At 45.7% G+C, this 14,263-nt stretch overlaps 1 protein-coding gene across 2 annotated transcripts in view; it reads left to right on the forward strand.

The window, feature by feature from the left end:
- NINJ2 (ninjurin 2) overlaps positions 1-13,846 on the forward strand; it is a 49,001-nt gene extending 35,155 nt beyond the window's left edge. For both annotated transcript variants that reach the window (XM_052790087.1, XM_052790088.1), the window contains exons 2-4: positions 10,789-11,020; positions 12,384-12,568; positions 13,481-13,846. In XM_052790087.1, the coding sequence (XP_052646047.1) occupies positions 10,789-11,020; positions 12,384-12,547 (396 nt within the window). In that variant the 3' untranslated portion in view covers positions 12,548-12,568; positions 13,481-13,846. The remainder of the gene's footprint in view (positions 1-10,788; positions 11,021-12,383; positions 12,569-13,480) is intronic.
- Positions 13,847-14,263: the final 417 nt, after the last annotated feature.

A 14,263-nucleotide genomic window follows, 5' to 3' on the forward strand; every position in this document is an offset into this window, starting at 1 on the left:
AAAGTTATTGTGTGTCACCCAATGATTTCTCCAATTAAAGAATTACCCTTTTTTTAGCTTAACAGACTGTTCTCATAACTCCAGTTTTACAGACTAGAGGCTTTTTTTTTTTTTGCCTTTTGATGTGAGGCAATTCCACCTCAATGTTCTGGCTGCTTCACGTTTCTGTCGCATATGGCCAAAAAAACAGGTTCTGGCACAAAACTCACCCTGACCCCATCTGGATTTTCCTGTTGGTTCAGATTCATATAACTTCAGCTAACTGCAGCAAGACTGCAGAGAAGCCTGAGTGAGCATTTCCTTTGCACTATCCTCCCCAAAACAATGTCTATGTCCCCCTAAACAAAAAACACTCGATGTGCCAATGAAAGAGGAATATTGGAGAGGAAGAGCAAAAGGGTGGGATTATTTGGTTCCGACAGTGGGCAAGGACTCAGCAAGCTGCAGTCTGAAGGAAGGGAGGTAATGCTGCATCTGTCAGAAAACTAGATCAAATTCTGGGTTACTTCTGTTGCAGGCTGCCTGTGTGCTCCTAAGCAAGTTTATTTGTGCCTGTTGTAACAGGGCACCCTTGATGTGATGAGGTTGCTGGGTGCCTGGGTATCAGGAAATAATAGCATCCCCTCCTTGTGGGACATATCCCCTGCTTCTGCAGTTGAGGTATATCCTTCCTGACTTGAACTACAGTGACAATTTTTTCCAGAAAATGAGGAGCAAAGAGCCACTGTATTCAACAGTTCACCTGCTTACAAGCTTCAGAGGGCCAAAAGCTTAACCTTAGCTGCTTAGAAGGGAATACCTCTAGGCCTACCCAAAGCATTTCACTGAGTGTTTCCCACTGCTTTAAAACTCTGAACTTGTAAATGTTTCCCACCAGATTGGCAGACCATTTCAGAGATATAACTTATATGTTCAAGAGCTGTCTTGCATATATGAGCTCACTTTTCTTAGTTGCCTTTTGAGGATGCCTAAGAAGCAGACATCTCCAACAGCCCATAGGATACAGGTCAAAACCAGCTGCCTTCTCTAGTGAGAATTTGTTTTAAGTATCTACTCGATTCAGTCTTGCCTCGTACTGACCCTTTTTGAAGCAATGCATGCCTAAACTGCTCAATGCTTTGCCACTCAAAGGAGAAATGAAATTCAAGCCAGTGAAACCATATTCAATTAAGAAACTTGAATATACAGTTTGAAGGGTTGATGTAGCAAGCGTAGGAGACAGAAAAGCCCTGTACTGGGTACTGTAGAAATTAGCTATGCTCATATCTTGTCCTGAAAAAAGAGAGTTCTTCTAATTGTTGGTAGCCATCCATAACTGCTGTCAGGTAAGCGAAGTTTTGTAGTGAAAGCAAGAGACTCAAGGGCAGGACACCAGTCTCATTCTGTACTCTGCCATCCTTCACTGATCTGCAATGATGCCTTTTGGCTCTTCAGCTGATTCACTTATTAGAACATGGGTAGTAGTTACAAGTGTAAATGCTCTGCACAAGCTAACAATCAATCCTATTAAAAATACAGTTAAATTTTGAGGAACCTCCTACCTTTTTATCTCTAACAGAGTTAGGATAAGCGGCTGTAACTGAGACCAGAGCACCATTGTACTAGTTACTGTACACATTTAAAAAAACAAAACAAAAACAAAAAACAAAAAAGGCATTTTCTTGGGCTGGAAAGCTCTTAACATGAGAATTAAAATAGTTTAATCCCCATTTTTACAAAGAATCCAAGACAGAAATTACACAACAGCTTAGAGCCAAGCTCAGACCTCTCCAACTCCTGGAAGTGCCTTTACCCATACAGTCCCATTCTTGTCCATTTTAGCCACAGCAGCAGCAAAACCCTCTAAAATGCAGCTAAATGACTTGCCATAATCAATCCAAGAACAGGAGCAATAGCCTCAGTCAGACAATAACCAAACCACAAGCAGAAATGCTAATGTATTCACCCCACACAAAGCAATACTAAACCCAGAACAAACAAACATGACAATTATTCAGCCAGGCACACAGAGATGCCATGGATGTGCTCAGTGGTGCTCAGAAGTTCTCCCACGCATGCTGCTGAGAACACAGCCATGCTCCTTTCAAGCACAGCACCTCACGTCCTCTCCAGGTTACCCATCGCCCCAGCCCTGGTGAGGTTGGAGCAGCCTTCCTTGGCACAGCAGGCTCCCAAGCAAGAGGCAGCCCCGCAAGCCAGAGCTTAATGGAAGGGCGTTAACACTAATTGAATCTGAACAGCCATAGCCATGCATCACTTTGCATTTTCTCATCTTAAAATGCAGTAGCCATTTGTTAGAACACTCCTAATGTGTTTAAAATCTTTCCAGTGACAGCTGATGTTGTTTCTAAGTGTGACATTCCCAAGCAGCCTAGCACAGACCTGAGATGCTGCTCTGCAGACTTCCCTACCCTGAAGTCCATTGCTGACTACAAGTATCTGCCCTTGCAACCCCAGATCCTACCTCACTAGTTTCTATATTCAATAATGAGTTTGGCCAGCTTTGAGAAAAAAAAACCAAACAACAAAAACAAACACACAAATAATTGGGATTAAGGGCTTATGAAAATTTAGATCAGCAACAGCACCTTTTTTTTTTTTTCTTTTTTTAACCTCTCCTGATGGCATGAGGCCAGATGCTCAGCTGCAAACTGACACAACTCAGAGTGTGCCAGTTCTGAACAAAATCAGCAGATTCAGCCTTTTTAGATCCAGAGATTGGCTCAATTTCCTGGTAGAGGAGGAAGCTAAGCCTGGCAGTTTTTGAAGAAAGAGAATACTATGCACCCAGGTAAGACTCAATCATCAGCGTCTGTTTGGAGATGCTGGTGAGCACTGCAATAGGAGACAGACACTGACCGGCAGGACAAAGACATTGTGAGTGTTAGTACACATGAAACTGGAAAAAATGCTTTGTGGATGAAAGACCTTCTAAATAATAGAGGGACAAAACCCCCTGAGTATCACTGTTTATGGATGCGATTTCATCAGCTCTGCCTGTTGAAACCCTCAGTCACGTTCTCCCCTCTTTCCACCTGGACTCTAACAGCTTCCTTTCTGTGGAGAGCCCTGAGCATTCAGAGGGTGACCAGGGACACATACATGTCAAAATCTGCAGATGAACCTGAACTCCAGTGCCTTAGATTGAGGTTTTCCTGGGAAATACTGCAAGATGTAAAGTCCCCTGGGAATAAGAAAGTCGCCTGCCTAATTTCATCAGCTTCAGTGACTTACCTGCATGATGAATTCAGTCCATCTGTATTATATACAAAGCACAGGCACATATTGCACTTCTGCAGTAGACCTTAGCCATCTCTCTACACGTCACCTGTATGAGCAGTCTTATTATTTTACAGTTGGGGAAACTAAGATCCAGGGAGAGCAAGTAGGATGCCCTAAGCCACACAGCAAATGACAAATTCACTTTGGGCTTCCTCACATGAAAAGCAATATCAGAGCAGGGCTGGGATGGTTCTGTATACAGAGTTGGAGGTCACTGGGTGAACAGAGCATAAGGCACCACTGCTATATGCTTGTCCCATTCTAAGATTTTTTTTTTTTTTTTTTTTTTTTTTTTTTACCCTACACATCTGCTACAAACCACAGTCAGAGGGGAGCTAGACCTTTGGTCTGATCCGGTACAGCTGTTACTATGTTGTCTCAGTTTTAGAGATCAACCAGACCCCTCAGCACTGGATGCAAACACCCTTAGTCTTGGAAGAAGTTCAAATTTAGGACCTTGCTTTAGGAATGTTTTGTATTAAAATGATTTATATGAACACATTTGCTCTTTGGATCTGGCAGCAGCCTGCGATCAGGCCCAGCTTTTCTTAATATTTTGGGCCATAAGCCATCCAGCTTGGGGATTTATTCATCTTAACATGTTTAGCTTTGTAAGCACAATGCAGTAGTTACTGTTCTGCCTCCCAGCTGCTCTTCCATTTTTTATAAACTCATTTTCTCTGCTAACCTACTTTTAATTTTTCCTTGTAAAGCTGTTTTTAGTCTTCCCTTGCTTTTTTTTTTTTTCTCTCCCCAAAACACTGGGATAAAACTGCTCTGGGTGCTAAACACTAGTGACTTGAATAGGCTCCAGCTTCTATATCCTGGCTTTGGAAATAATTGTTCCCACTAATCTTTTTGAGTGCACTCCCAATTCCATACATTCAAAGAGCTGTCCCCCCATCACACATACACACCCAATTGCTTCTGTTCAACAATCAGAGATCATGCATCAGCACATTGTAATTGCTGGTGCCAAGCAGTTCTTGAGCCCCTATGGGCTGTGGAGCTTCTGAGCTATGGATGGAGGCTCCTCCACCAGTGTCACTGCCCTTCCTGGCTTGTCCTCATCTCAGCTACCTGGAAAAGTAAAATTATCTCCCATTCCAGCTCAGCCCTGCAGCCTGCCGGTCAATTCCTGGATCCCTTCAATTCAGTATCATAAATACACTTAACAAGGGAGTTTAATATAGATTTGGTAAGACAGTTATTCGAGTGATACATAATTTATGTTGCCCTGTAGCATAGGAAGCCGTGAGTGGTGTCTGGGAGTGAACGCATTCAAGAAACTCGCTATACAGCAGTGCAGAGTGCCAAAGGGGAAAAAGAGTGGGGGAGAAAAAGGAGACAGCAACACAAGGAAGGGGGTGCATGAACAAGAAGAGCTCAATAGCAGGAAAAAGTATGAAAGAAAGACAAGGCACAGGCCCAGAAAAGAATGGAGAAGGAGAGAATAGAAGAAGAGGATGAAAGGAGAGAGGAGGAGCTGAACAGAAGATGCAGTCAAGGCAGAGAGCATCTGCAGGATGAATAAGAGATGAGAAGAAGCATGGAAAGGGAGAAATGGAGCGCAGGGCATGCACGTTTGATGCGACAAGTGGGTCTCTCCAGGCTACGAGTGTCTCAGCCAGCCGGGAAGCAGAACCGACTGCTGTGTCAGCCAGAGGGCAAGGGCGAGGAGAGGTGCCCTGGCTCTCGTGGGGCTCTGCTCCTCGTGACTCACCCCCCCTCCTCTCCCTGCTCCCCCTGCCAGCCACAGCCAGGGGACTGCCTGGCTTCCCTACCCACTTCCAACCCTTCAGCTCTACACGGTGTTCGGGTTTGCTGTTAGTTTCCTGCTCTTGCATGGCCTCATTTTGGGAAGTTGTAGTGAGAATACGAGGTCAGCCTTTCAGCTCGGTAAATTGGGGATGCTCTGCTGGCAGTTTCACCCAACTGCACTTTCATCCCTTGAGTGATAGTGTCCTACTTTGGCACCGCTTAGCTCAAGGATGAAGATCCTAAGTGCTGCACCATGGTGACATCTCTGCCCAGGAGAGCTCACCAGGTTTGCCTGCAGGTGTGAGAGGAGACACAGGAGGCAGATAAAGCAAATGAAGAGTGGGAGTTTCACGATACTAGAGAACATGAACGGTGCTCAACAAGCACACAGGATCTGTGCCTGCCATTTGCGTTGGCTTCCACTTCTGAAGAGGCACTGGCTCTCAGCTCCTGGAAGTTACTTTTTGGTTGGAGCGCTCTCATCCAAACAGTTAGTGTCAGTGAGCCCTCTGTTACACTGAGCAGTGACCTGTCACAGAAGTGTAGGAACACCTCAGAAAAAGATCTTCATCAGGACCAGTCCCATACACGGGAAGAGCCTGAGATACCAGGAAAGCATCCACGATTTATTTTCTGGAATTCATCCAATATGAATTGAAGGCAACACAACCATTTGGCTCTGAACAGGACCCCTAGTGAGCAGAACAGATGGCTATATTAAAAGGAAAAAACCCTAAGCACAACTGGACTAGCTGACAGCCTCCACAGAGGCTAAGGAGGGGGACTGGCCCTGGACACTCAGTTTTCCTTTTGCCTGCAGCATCCACGATGAGGTTTACTATTACTTTTGTTCGTGGAACACAGCCAAAATGCTTGCTGTTGTGTCAAATTGGAGAAAAACAGCCTTTGCCTTGCGGAGTTCGCAACACAGTTGGTATTGACCAGTGTTCCCTGTGTGTCCCTTCTCTTGCACACATGCGGCTGTGCACAAACCTGCTTCCTCGCCTGCAAGCTGACACGTGCAGCTCTGTGAGGGAAGTCTGACCCACCGGGTGGGCAGATGTCTGGTCATCGCTGCTCTTCCCGGTGCTGCCACTGATGCTGCCTGTGCCTAGGCATGGCATGTAGGCCAAAAATACTAAAATTGGCTCCCTTCATCCCAAGTGAAGGGGTCAGGAGCTGCAGGGAGTGAGCTCCCCTGGAAAAGTAGAGTAGCTAATAACTGTGCACTTAAAAGTAGAGGTATTGATTGAGAGCAGGACCTGTAATCTCTCCACTTTCTGCCCATAGAAATGGAACCACGCTTCTCTTGTACCTTGCAAGATGATGAGTCTCTGTGTGCTTTAACCTTCATCAACTGATGTTTACAAAGTACTTCTAAAGCTGCCAACTGGCAAATATTGTGGAAATACCTCGGATTTTCCCTGGTGCCTGATGTTGTGTGTGTGCTCGCCTGTATGCGGCTGGCTGTTTATCGGCCGGGATCCCCATGGAAAGAGTCTCTGCACCTACCCCTCCGAGTGCACGGCCTGCATTCATATCTCTGTTTTCTTTGGCATCCTCCAGCATTTCCTTTGGAAATAATGGCCAATAATACAGTTTCTCCTCAGACATCCCCCTCTGCCAGAGCACTCCCATGAAGAGGATTATCATTCTCATACTTGTGAGCCTCATGCTGTCCCACTGTCTCTTTCAGGCTGTTCTCCCCTGGGGATAGAGTCACAAAACCCACAAAGCACACAGATTTGCAACTAGATCTGCTCTGTAATTTTTATTTCTCTGCCCTGAAAAATACAAGAGAAACTGTAGGTAGAAAGTGTCCAAGTAGCTTTAAGAAAGCTCTGTGCTTCCCCTCAGCCCAAAATCTGCAAGCTTTGGAAACAAATATTTAGATGAAACTCCTCCAAAAGTTTTCAGAAGAAAGTAGCTATTTCTTGTAAAAATAAATGGGTAATAAAAAGCAAAGAATTTCTTTTGAAAACTAATTTCAGTGGAAATTTTTCAGGTAGCTTCAGTGAGCTGTGGAGCTCAGCATGCCCTCTGGTGCCACAGCCAGGTTTCACAGGCCCTGGGACCTGCCAGCTCCCTACAGCAAAACCATAGATCAAGTTTAAAAAAAAAAAAAATAAAAAAAAAAATAAATCCCATGCTTGTGGTGATATTCATCCTTCTTTCTATAAGAATTCCTACAAAAATTAAAAATAACAATAGAAGTGAGAGTTAAATATTTGTGTGTGTGCTTTGAGTAAGAATAAAGCCTCCGACTTATAAAAGATAGATGGGTGCCTCACTCAGCCCCTGTAGTGATCTGTATCCCTGTGCCACGTTTACACAGAAGGAAGCAGAGAGGGGATTTGCCTGAGGTCAGACTGAAGCCAGCAGACTCTTTGCAGGGAAAGAGGCTGTCTCACATGGAAAGCCAAAACATCCGGAAATGGGACACAGGAGCCGAGCTCCAGCACCAGTTCAGCCAGCGCTGTTATGTGACTGGGCTGTACTTTTTCAAGTCCTAATTTCTCTACTCTTTAGAAGCGAGCAATAATGATACATCCCCACCTTGGGAAAGTGCTGCATACTTGTAGGTGCTGTTTTCCAGCAGACATGCTGGCTCTGCAACAATGCTTGCAAGATGAACTTGATGCCTGACTACCAGATCCAGGTTTCCTCTCTTTGACACAATACGGAGAAGAAAAGGCAGCAGTCCCCACTCTCAGAAGGGGAACACTCTCAAAGTGACTAGAAAGACACTAGCTCTAGAGTGATGACATAAGTCACTTTGATGAGCCTTCAGGTATGTCCTGTGACTTGACTTCAGGCTCTGTTTGCCAAAAGGGAATCATTTAATCTCCCTAGTAATCCCACATAATGCAACCCCCCCCCAGCTTGTCTGGCAGTCCTGCTGCAGGGAAACCCGAGCTGCTTGTGAATCAGCTCCTGAGCCCCAGCAGTTTACAGGACTGAACTTTAAGACAAAGCAAAAGCAGAAATGGTCCCACTTTGAAAAGCTGTACATGCATTGTAGCAGCTCAAAAAAAGGAGTCACAGCCACGCGTTCATACTCCACAGATGCAGTGGTTAGCTGGTGACAGCTATAGCACCAAGCATCCCAAGCAAAGCCATCCTCCTGCATTAATCAAAATCCCAGGTCTCTGAAGACTCCTGGTTTGTTTAAGCCTCTTGTTATTTGAGACTTCAGGCTTGCATTCGTAGCTGCTGGACTAAACAGAATACTCTGTAAGGGCCCAATCCAGAGGAACTGGATTTCTCTAATTTTAGCTGGCATCATAAGGACTCCTGCAAACTGGTTGATTGTTTAGCTGTCTAAATGAAAGCTTGGTGTCCAGCTTTCATTATCCAGCAACCTTTTGGCCACCTTTGTGGATCTACTAAACTTGGGCTGACAGAACTTTGAAACAGAAATCACAGTTTTTCATTACTCAGTGTAAGGGTTTCCCAAATCCAGTGACTCCACATCAGAGAGCGTGGCCATCCCTGCCTGTGGTATCATGTCCCAAACAGGGGACCATGCCATCGCATTCATCCACACGAGAAGAGCCTGTGTGAAAGCTGTCTAATTTCATTGCTTGATCATCTAGGATACAGTACATTGCAACTCTGCCCCATTTCACACTCCAGGTAAAGGAGCATAGGGGCAGCTCAAAAGGAGGACGTGTTTTCATTCAACAAGAACTCCTGACTTGCTTTATTTGTCTCCACATAAGCAACTAGGGACAGATGTCTCAGCCTCCTCGTACCAGTCACTCATTTAACAAAAGCCCTGTCTTTTTTGTACAGCGCCCTTGTTCTCGCACCCTTAACTCATCATTACGCGGAGATAAACTATCAATGCCCAGCCTTGTGACACCGCAGGGAGGAGGGCTGACTCTTCAGGAGGAATAAGGAAGGAAACACATGAAAGGAGTCAAATTTCAAACCTTGCACCACTTGGTATGGGTACCACTGTTGCAACAGGATCACATGCTTCTAAGCCAGCTGAGAGGCAGTAGTACCTAAATACAGGTTTTTAGGATGTCTTCCCTGGATCAGGTCTTTTGTGGGCCTCCTTTCCCTGAGACACCCCTATTCTGCCCCACACGGTAATGTTTAAGAAGTCTTGGACTTGGACCACTACACACTGCCTTAGAGTCCTTACTGGCTCTCTAGACTTCTACTTTTATCTCCTTCCAGTATCTTTTAACTTCTACCTTCCACAGCAAGAAATACAGGCTTTGCAAAGGAGCTGCTTAACCACAGCAACTTTACTGTTAAAAACCACAAGAATTACATGCTTTAAGCTATTAAAAAAAAAAAAAAATCCCCCAAAGCACTTTCCTACCCCAAGCCAGCCCCTTCTTAAGGATCACAGTTCACCAATAGTTCAGACTGGACACAGTCCTTCCTGCCTGCTTTTTGCTATCCATCTTTCTCACATGAGGGGATCACTAGCACAGGCCTCAACCCCCTTCCAAAATTCAGCCCCAATTTCAGTATCAGACACACAACCACATGCAGCACTCTCCAAGGATCACTGGCTTTGCTCACACTCCCACCCTGGCATAGAGAAAGCCACTCTTGCCTATGGATGCACAAAGAAACCAGAAACAGCAGCATGAAGCACTAGCCATAACCCTTCTCTAGTGCCATGCCAAGAGCACGGAGGAAAGACTACATTTTTTACTTTATCTGGTACAAAAGGACCAAAATAGGACTCACCATTTGATGTAGGCACAGTCCTACTTCCAGTATGCACCTGACTGCCTTCACTACAGTTGACAGGAGGCTGATTATGCAGAACTGAAACCTGTCTGCTACATGGAAGTGTTGTTTTTCTTTCTTTTTAAGAAAGATCATAGCTTGCTGCAGATATATCCAAATCTTTTGTATTTGTTGCCTCTGCTGGTGGTTTATTACCAGCTGACGACACTCTGGGTGAATTGAAAATTATTGTCCCCTTTTCTATCTTTTTTTTTTTTTTTTTTCATCATTTGGGTCAAGACAGCTAACAGGGGAACTCACTTAACAAGATAGAGAAAAGGTGGATGGCTAAAAGCAGCCAAATGACCCACAGCTTGTAATTAGGTTAAGGGCAAGCAGGTGATTTACCCCTTGTAAATACCTGTTTCTTTCCACTGACAAAAAAATGTGCCTGAATGATTAGTTAAAGTTTGGTGTGATAGATCCCACCCCTTGTCTTGGTGTGTTTCAGTACCTGATGTTTTGAAGAAATAGTGCTGCTGGTTTCAGAAGCAAATACATGGATTGTCCTATCTGCTCTAGCATCTTGTCTAGCACAGTAGCCAGCAAAGTGTTCAGAGGAGACATAAAGCCCAGCTGCTGACAGTCTTTTGAACACCCGACCCAAAAAGAAGATCTCTCTCTAATCCCCTGTAAGTTTGAGGCTTGTCTGTGCCCTGAAGAAAGAGAATTTAATATTCCTTGCAAAATCCCTGGCTGTGGGTAATCTACATTATTGTAACTCTGGACAAGCTTGTTTTCCACAAAAATACCCAGTATTTTTCTAACCTCGCTGAGCTTTTGATCACCGCAAGTATCTTGTGCTTATTAATATCACGAGGTGACTGTGATGGGAAACCGTGTGCTCTCAACACATTTAAAACACACAACTTTGACTCTTTCCCAGGCTTTCTAGATAAACCCTGTGGGGAGATAGCAGCCCGTTCGATACAGACGGGTCTGTCGGCTTAGCAATTGTACCAGTTCACGCGGTTTCTCCTGTTTCCCCAGGGTGTGAATCCTCAGCTCCGGATTAACGGGCCAATGAACATCAACCACTATGCGACGAAGAAGAGCGTGGCGGAGAGCATGCTGGATGTGGCACTGTTCATGGCAAACGTCACCCAGCTCAAAGCGGTGCTGGAGCAGGGGGCTTCCTTCCAGTACTACGCCACCCTCATCGTGCTCATCAGCGTCTCCCTCTTCTTCCAGGTGATGATCGGGATTCTCCTCATCATCACCGGTAAGGTGGCCACTGAGGCACATGCACCCTCATAGGGTGCTGCAGGGGCAGGGCACCCCATGGTTTGGCTGGCATGGGGGTGGAAGGGAGAAGCCTCTGCCCCCAAATCATTACCCCTGGATCCAACCAGGGCTGCAGGAGGGTTGGAGACAGCTTGACGCAGGTGGTGGAGAGGTCTGTGTTATTGCTTTTCAAAGTGGTGAGTGGGTTGGTTTTCTCTCTTGCACAACAGCTCTGAGCATTACTCTTCCTTCACTTCCCCAGTGCTGAATCCCTGTTGTAGGGAGAGCTGGGTTTAGGGCCTCTTGCTGCCCATCCTGTAACATGCCCCTTCATGCAGCTCCTGCAGATACTACATTTTAGCTGTATCCTTCACCTAACTCAATCTGGGGCCTAATAGAACAACTTAGGCAGACGTATTCCCTATACTAACCTCACATTTAACCAATCCCACAGTTCTAGTGTAGACAGTACCTTAACACCAGCATTTGACAGGCTTGCCCAGCGCTCCATCTTATACAGGGGTTGCTATATTTCAGCCTCCAACACATGCCCAGTACGAAAAGTCTGCAGAACGCTGCCTTTTCCTGTATATCCTATGTGGTTTTTTATGTGGGACACTGGATCAGAGGCTACAGGAAATCCTGTGACATCTTCCTTCCCCTGTCCCACATGGCACAGCCTTTCCCAGTGGCAAGTGCAGTGGCTGGAGCCAGCTGTGAGGAGAAGGGGGACAGGGGACCACAACTGAGGGCAGGGAGCCACAAGGCTGCTGTTCGCATGGCTTATTGGCCAGACAGCCCCAGTAACCGGGGCGTTCCCGTGTCTGAACTGATCAATGCCCATCGGCTAGGGCTGACACCATTCAGGTACCCAGATACCTCTTGGTCTGGGTACGAGAAGGGGGTTGGTATCTGTGTCAGCACATGTGAGATCTGGGTGTCAAGGAGGAACTGGCCTCCCAACCTGAGCACAACATTGCTGACCTTGTTCTGCATGTCACCCAGCCTTCCCTTGCCATGTCCCGTAGCCATGCAGTGGGGGGAGTCACATGGCACATGCCTGGCTAGCATGCAGCAGTAATTTGGCTATTTAGGGTTGGCCCATTGGAGGGCCATGGCACCTCCATAGCAAAACAAAGACATGACATAAAGAAAAAAGATGTTTTTCCTCTGCTCCATCCTCCTATGTCGTCGTAGGGCAAGCGGTGGCCCCTGTAAGTTCCTGGGACTATTCCCCCAGCTCTGTGGCCACAGTGCCCAGATGCTCTGTGAACATTCACCAGGCATGGAAGGCTTGCAGGGGCTGGGGGACTTGGAGTCAAGCTACCAATCTCCCTTTCTTTTTGCATTGTATCGCACAGCTCGTTTGAATCTGAATGATGTTGCAAAGCAACCCCGCCTGAATGTACTCAACAACGCTGCCACAGCTCTCATCTTTATCACAGTCATCCTCAACATCTTCATCACAGCCTTTGGGGTGCAGAAGACTGGCCTCTACCCTACCAGGAATTTTCGACCTTATTAAGTCATGGGGCAATGGAGTCAGGTAAGAAAGGGGTGAGTTCCCATCACTGCCAGCCCCTGGAAGGGCTCTCAGTCTCAGAAAATACCATTGCAGGGTGGAGAAGGAGAAGGCAAAGCTGCACAAATTAACAAAGCCTTTCCAGAGGCAGGTTGTTGTCCCATGAGCATCTGGGGCCATTGAACAAATTCCCTTGGAGAAGGAGGATTTCTCTTTGCTTGGTCTTTAAAGCAAGAACACCGAACATCCCAGCTGCTGGGATTTATCAGCAGCAAGTGGTTTTCAGAAGGCTGCAGACCTCACGCTAGATACAGATAGCAGTTGTGGATGGGAGCTAAATTTGGGAAAGAAAACTAGGTGCGTTCTGGGAGGTATCCAAAGATGGCAGCATTATCTGAGCAGAAGAAAAAGAAGGTGCTGATGAGGCAGGGGTTAAACAGCTCTTCTCAACAGCCAGAGCGGTTTGGCAGGGGCTGTTTTAAGAATCTAACTCTCATTTTCAAGAGAGAGTCTTGTGAATAAGAGTCCAACCAAATGCTTATGTTCCCACGTCAGGTCAATGAGGGAATGACATGTTCTTAGGTCAAAAGTGCTTTAGGTCAAGAAGCAAAGTTCACATCTCTTGCTTACATGACCTGCAACATGTAAACATAGTTTAAATGCAATATACTGGGGCAACAACCAGCAAGAAAGCTTGATAGATGCATGATATGATGAGGGAGGATGCGAAGGCCAAAAGCCTCTATAAAAACACTGCTGGCTTGGGATCCAGAAGGGTGAGAGCACTGAAGAGCGGCATCCCACACCCGCAGGGGGGTGTGCGCCGGTGGTGGCTGTGGTGCCGAGTGACCCAGTATGCCGTGACTGCTCCTTTCTGCCTGTGCAGCGCAGAGTAGCCTGCTGCGACCTTACTGGTGTTTCTTGTCTTCCCTGCAGGACCCCAGCAGCGCGGACGGTGGGGAAAGCTCTCCTCCTCTATGTTTTCACTGACCTCAGCAGGAGCCCATCGATGAATCCAGAGAACTGGGTTAAAATTTCAAAACTGTGTGTGTGTCATGGTATGCTGGCCCCTTACCATAATGCTTTTGCAGTTCTGAAGGGGTGAAAACATTGCCTTTCAAAGCTAGAGCAAACTTTGCTAGAGAAAGCTGCAGGAACAGCAGGAGGTAGACAATTTCAAAGCACAGTTCTGTAAATCTCATCTCTTATTTTAGTTGCCTGCTTCACATATTCAATATTGGCTCATTTTGTAGAGAAGACTGAATGATTTACTTTGTAGGCTAAATAAACAAGAAGAGTCCAGCTTTTTTGTCTCAAGCATAAGTTGCTATACTTAAAGCAATGCTATCTACTAGTTTACCTCCCAAATGTTGGTATGGATTTCTCAAACTAAAAAAAAAAGAACTTCTCATGGGAGGATAGAAAAGTGTGTGCATGTCAATGTAGCTAAAACCAGTTCAAACGTTTTCCTAGTTGTTTAAAATTAAATGCGACGCAGTTAAGAAAACAATCAGATATTTTCAGCGTTGGAAAATTAACACTGACAGAAAATAGATATTATGGTCTGATGTTATCACCAGGAACCTATGAGGAATGATGTCAGAATAGTCTGACAATATTTAGCAGAGAATGAAGAAACATTATACGTAAGGAGACACTCTAGGCTTATTGCCACAATGAGAAATGACAGGTGCATAGTATATCACTTTATAAAAAAAA

Source organism: Harpia harpyja, chromosome 6 (genome assembly GCF_026419915.1).
Source record: "Harpia harpyja isolate bHarHar1 chromosome 6, bHarHar1 primary haplotype, whole genome shotgun sequence".
Lineage (NCBI taxonomy): Eukaryota > Metazoa > Chordata > Aves > Accipitriformes > Accipitridae > Harpia > Harpia harpyja.